This window comes from Spinacia oleracea, chromosome 3 (genome assembly GCF_020520425.1).
Source record: "Spinacia oleracea cultivar Varoflay chromosome 3, BTI_SOV_V1, whole genome shotgun sequence".
NCBI lineage: Eukaryota > Viridiplantae > Streptophyta > Magnoliopsida > Caryophyllales > Amaranthaceae > Spinacia > Spinacia oleracea.
In genome coordinates this window covers 42,577,414-42,582,954 of record NC_079489.1, presented here as the reverse complement: position 1 = coordinate 42,582,954, position 5,541 = coordinate 42,577,414, and the positions used below count along the sequence as shown (strand labels likewise).

The window sequence follows — 5,541 nt, the reverse complement described above, 5'->3', positions numbered from 1 at the left end:
TTTAGTTCCGGCAGGTGTGAATAAAATGAATCCAAGACCCCAAAATCATTGAAAAATCAAGCACGATACTTCATTCTAAAATATTTTAGGTAAGCAAATCCGTTGCTAATAGTCTAGAAACTACTCTTGGTTGATAGGTACGTCTAAGAACTTATTAGGAAAACCTTTCCCCTTTGCCACGACATAAAAGGACTCCTTACTTATATTGTTGAGTTCAACAAAAATCAACATGTACTCACAACTAATGTGTACCTTACCCCTTTAGAACCAATAAGCAACACCTCGCTATGGCGGAAAAATATTACTAGATTGATGTAAAGGATATCCAAGTAAGTGTTATTTTGGAATGACACCTTTTAACTCAATTTAAAGTTTGTAACTTAGGGTTCTTACTATGTTGGTTAGATTTTAAGTGAACTAAAATCCTTAATCATGCAACATAATCAAGCCACAATCTCATGCATAATATCAAGACATATTTAAAGCAATAAATCTTAAAACATTCTTAAGATTTAAATGTGATCTAGTATGGCCCGACTTCGTCACGAAGTTCAACTTCAAACTCCGTCTTGAAAACGGATTGGAAACTCCATCTTGAATTTCACCATGGGAGGCGCCATTTTCTTCAAATAGGAATTTGCAATAATTAAACTAATTACAACAAATTGATGGTACGCAGACCATATTTAAATAAAAACAATGGTGCATTAGACCATATTTACATTCAAATTAATGGTACGCAGACCAAATTTACTATCCTATTTGGGCCCTACTAGTCACTTTCCGCAACCTGCAAAATAGTACATTTGCAATATACCATTCATCCATTCATTTATCAATGAATGACCCACTTAGCAAGTTGCAGAAAAATATGCATCACCTAAACATTTGCAGCAACTAATCAATGTTCCAACAATCTACAAATAAGATCACTAGTAAGAACAGAGCTGTGGTTGAGAGGTTTCGAAGAGGCGACCTCACCTCACCTCCTTCGACACCATGGGAAGACCTTGAAAGAACCATGGCAAATCTTCTGGAAAACAACCGAATAAGAATAAGGATAAGGATTCTCTCACTAAGCCTATTACTCGCGCATCCTCGAAGAACACTCAACCCCCTTCAATGGTGGATGATGATGCAATTTCGGAGGGTTCGATTTCAGACCCAGACCCGCGATTATTGGAACCAGAAATTCTCACCCCCAAATCTTCACTGGCTGCTTTGCAAATGTGTTCACATGTGCGTAATGAATTCAATGCTTGGATTAATGGGGTTGAATCAGGACATGATGTTCGTAACCATTTTTCTTCGAACTTAAAAATTGGCGTGAATGGGGGTAATGGGTCTACGATTGATCATTCTCGCAATTGTGACCCTGTGATTATGCATTCTGTTGATAATGATAAACATGTTCATGTTAATTTTGATGAAACTGTTGTGATTGAGAATTCCTCTGTTCCATCCCCTGTTGTAATCGAACTTGAAGATATTGAGGATGAAATTTCATTTTGGCAATCAGCTGTTGTGTGCTATGTGTTGGGAGCTAATCCTCCTCAACATGTGATGGAAGGCTTTGTGCATAGAATTTGGTGGAAAATGGGGTGGACAAGGTTGTTTCGATTGGAAAGGGCGTCTATGTTGTTCGATTCATTACAATGGAAAACTGTCACAAAATCCTTCAGGGGAATGCTTACTTTTTTGACAAAAAACCTTTGATTGTTAAACCCTGGTCTGCAGATGTCAATTATGCAAAAGACCCCGTGAAACAAATTCCATTGTGGATCAAACTTCCTGGGTTAGATGCATGTTAAGTATTGGGGGGAAAAAAGCCTTTTCAAGATAGCTGGTCAGGTGGGGAAAGCCATTAGAGTAGACCAAGCTACTAAGAATAGGGACAAGTTGATGTTTGCCAAGGTGTTGGTTGAAGAAAACATTGGCCAGCTATGTCCTAAACAGATTCAATTTGTCAATGAAAAGGGTCATGTAATTGATCAACCTGTGGAATATGATTGGCTTCCAGTCCTATGCTCTCACTGTAGAGGGTTTGGTCATGAGAGTACACATTGCTCTAAAACTATGAAACCCCCACAGAAGAAGGTATGGGTACCTAAACCTGTACAACAGGAAAAGGTGGCGAAGGCCCCATTACATACACATGATGATGAGATCACCATGGCACAAGGGGAGTGTACACATGGTGTGGGTGCTGCGGATGGGTTTGTGCAGGCCACTTCTTTCAGTAGGCAACAGTGCCAACAATTGAAGCCAGTTAACACAAGGAATAGCTTCCAGATTCTCAACATGGATGATTATGATGAAGTTGAGACAGTAGTTGATGAAGAAAGTCTATTGGACCGGGGGTTGATGACCCCTAGATCCAATGGATAGTATTTTGAGCTGGAACATAAGGGGGCTAAACAGGAAAGTAAAACAAAATTAAGTGAGGAGATTCATTCATACTCACATAATAAATCTAGTTAGCCTCCTTGAAACAAAGGTGAAGAGGCCTAAATTGGGTGATCTTTACCAAAATGTTTGTCCTGGTTGGAACTTCACCACCAATATGAGTCTTTCTAACTCTGGTAAAATCATTTTAGCATGGGATCCTAATACCTTTACAGTGAATGTTGAGGCTATGAGTAGTCAACACATCCATTGTTTTATCACTCCCAGAAGCACTGGTAATGGTTTCTTTGGAACTTTTATCTATGGCATGAATGATATGAAGGATAAAATTCCTCTGTGGAATGCCTTGACTCAAATTGCTGACCACTGCACTCAACCTTGGGTCATTATGGGTGATTTTAATGCCCTAATGGACATAGAGGATAGAGTGGGAGCACCAGTTAGAATTAGGGAAATCCAACACAGGAGATCCTGCATGGCCTACTGTAACCTTTCCACAATTAAAACTGCGGGGAGACAATTTACATGGAGCAATAAATAGGTGCGGGAGGACAAAGTTCTCTCCAAAATTGACAGAGTTTTGTCAAACACAAGTTGGACTGACTTGTTTCCTAATGTGGAGGCTCATTTCTTACCTGAGGGTATGTTTGATCACAACCCAATGGTTCTTAAAAGTTACACTAACAATCCCATCAGGAGACCCTTTAGATTCTATAATATGTGGACTTGTGCAGATAAGTTCATTGAGGTGGTCTAGAGTAACTAGAATAAGCATGTTCATGGGTGTCACATGATTAGAATACTTCAGAGACTGAAATGGCTCAAGCTAGATCTAAAACTTCTTAACAAGGAGGGATTCAATGATGTGGAGGCCAATGATGTGAGAACCTATGCAGATTTGTTGGAAAAGAAAGATATTCTTCATGCTAGTCCTAATGATGCTCTTGCTGCTACAGAGGAGAAACAAGCAGCAGAAGCTTACAAGAGTTCACACCAGGTGTACATGTCCTTCTTGAAACAAACTGCTAAGATCCAATGGCTAGAAAAGGGGGATGAGAATTATTTAATAACACAGGGAGAATAGAATATAGTAAAACATTTAATAAATCATCAGTTCAACAGCATCATTTCAGTAATATCATTTCAGGAACATTATTTCAGGAACATCATTTCTTTAACCTTTTTCCTTTTAACAGTATTATTCTGGTCGTCATGACTTTACAGGAAAATATGGTAGGACGTCTCCTACGAACAGGGGAAGCCAGTGCTTCATAACAGGGGGAGCCATTGCTCCATAACAGGGGAAGCCAGTACTTCTTATCAGGGGGAACCTTGGTTCCATATCAGGGGAAGCCAATGCTTCTTATCAGGGGGAACCTTGGTTCCATATTAGGGGAAGCCAGTGCTTCTTATCAGGGGGAACCTTGGTTCCATATCAGGGGAAGCCAGTGCTTCTTATCAGGGGGAGCCTTAGCTCCATATCAGGGGAACTTGACCAGTTCTTACACTTTCCTTTATCATGTTTACATTTCTTTTAATGGGACATTAATCAGGAAAATCTCATTCATTCAGGATAGTTCAATAAAACCATTAAATCTCGTTATTTCATTAAATCATTTTTTCAGGAATAATAATTCATTAAATCGATACTTTGCATAAAGTTGCGTTATCGTAAAACAATTCAATCAAATCATACTTGTAATCCCGCAAATCATAAAACATCATTATAAAACATCAATTATTCATAACATCATTCATAAATACATTTCGAAGCGATTTCGGGTACTAGCAATAACCGTTACCTCAATTTCCACGATTTGCTAAGCCTTTTCGTTGGTTCGTTCTTCCTGAGCTCTGAGTCCAATTCTTTCAAAATATTAAATCATTAAATTAGTACTAAATCGATTTAAAGTCAATAGTTTATAAAATCATAGATTTTATAATTTATAAATTTTATAAATAAAGAGTTTCAATAAAATATACTTTCGAAATTTAATGAAAATAATATTAATCTAATTTTCAATCAAAATATATATATGTATGTATATTTATTTCATAAATTGTTTGTCATGAAAATTATTTAAATTCGATTTTTGTTAAATTAAATCTAGTAATTTACTTTATTAAAATCGATAATTAAACCTGAAAAATAATAACGACTTATTAACAAATAATTATATCATAAAAATTATTAAAACATAAATATGGCTGAATTGGAAATCTGAATTTAACAATTCAATTTTAACTCACCCAAAAGCCCAAAGGAAAATATGGCCCAGCTTTTATTATGGGTTGGGGGAAATAAAAGGTTTTAAATCTAAAGCTGGTTTTGGGTTTCTGGAAAAGAAAGTGGGAGGTACGAATCGGAAGCAGGGAAGCCGAAACAGGGGAAAGGGAAGCACGAAGAGGAGGGAAGAGAGGAGGGAGGAATAAGGTGGCCAGGCTGGGCGACGCATCACCGTGAACCGCGCCTGGATGCGACGGTGATGGTGGTGGTGGGACGACGGTGATACAGTCAGAGGGAAAAAGGGGATTGGTTCGGCGAAAGAAAAACAGGGGAAAGGGGTGTTTCTGGGTCGTGTCTGGGCGGGAGTAGGGCGGCGCGACGGTTACTTTGGGGGCAGAAGTTGGTTGGAAAGGTGGTGATGGTGGCTGGAGGTGAAGGTGGTTGTCGTGGATGGTGCAGCGAGAGAAAGAGAGGAAGAGGCAAGGGAGGGGCAGGGGAGTTGCGACAAGGAAAAGGAGAGAGCAGGGGAGTTTGGTGGGGGTGCTGCGGTGGCGGGTGGTGGTCTGGGTGGCTGGTGGTGTTGCGAATGGTGGTAGGCGATGGTAGCGATGGTGGACGGTGGTGGCAGTGGCTGCCGGTGGTGGTTGATGGTGGTGGGAGATGGTTCGAATCAAAGAAACTGAGAAAATGAAATTGAAATTTGATTTTTTTGTTTTTGGTTGGAATTTAGTTGAAATTGTGTCTGATTTGTAGAGTCAAGTAGAGTGAATGAGAAGGAAAATGGCTTGGAGATCAAGGCATGAATCAAGACTGAATTGAGGGAAGGAGAGGAATGAGGAGTTCACTTCATTCTTGTTGTGTACGTGGAGAGTAAAGAGAAGAAGAAAATTGGCATTTTGGCTTTGTAA

The 5,541-nt window shown here is 39.2% G+C and overlaps 1 protein-coding gene across 1 annotated transcript; it reads left to right on the top strand.

Annotated features, from left to right (window-relative positions):
• The first annotated feature begins 1,800 nt into the window (after positions 1-1,800).
• Positions 1,801-3,490, top strand: LOC110787655 (uncharacterized). Its single transcript, XM_021992293.2, has 3 exons — positions 1,801-2,328; positions 2,498-2,845; positions 3,215-3,490. The coding sequence occupies exons 1-3, from the start codon at positions 1,801-1,803 to the stop codon at positions 3,488-3,490; spliced, it is 1,152 nt and encodes a 383-aa protein (XP_021847985.2).
• The last annotated feature ends 2,051 nt before the right edge of the window (positions 3,491-5,541 follow it).

Bases quoted from the DNA above. Each gene is read 5' to 3' on its own strand.
- LOC110787655 (XM_021992293.2), top strand. From the start codon at position 1,801: ATGCATGTTAAGTATTGGGGGGAAAAAAGCCTTTTCAAGATAGCTGGT. The intron at 2,329-2,497 runs GTAGTTGATGAA...CTTGAAACAAAG, and splicing joins ATTATGATGAAGTTGAGACA to GTGAAGAGGCCTAAATTGGG. The intron at 2,846-3,214 runs GTTAGAATTAGG...AGAATACTTCAG, and splicing joins AGGATAGAGTGGGAGCACCA to AGACTGAAATGGCTCAAGCT.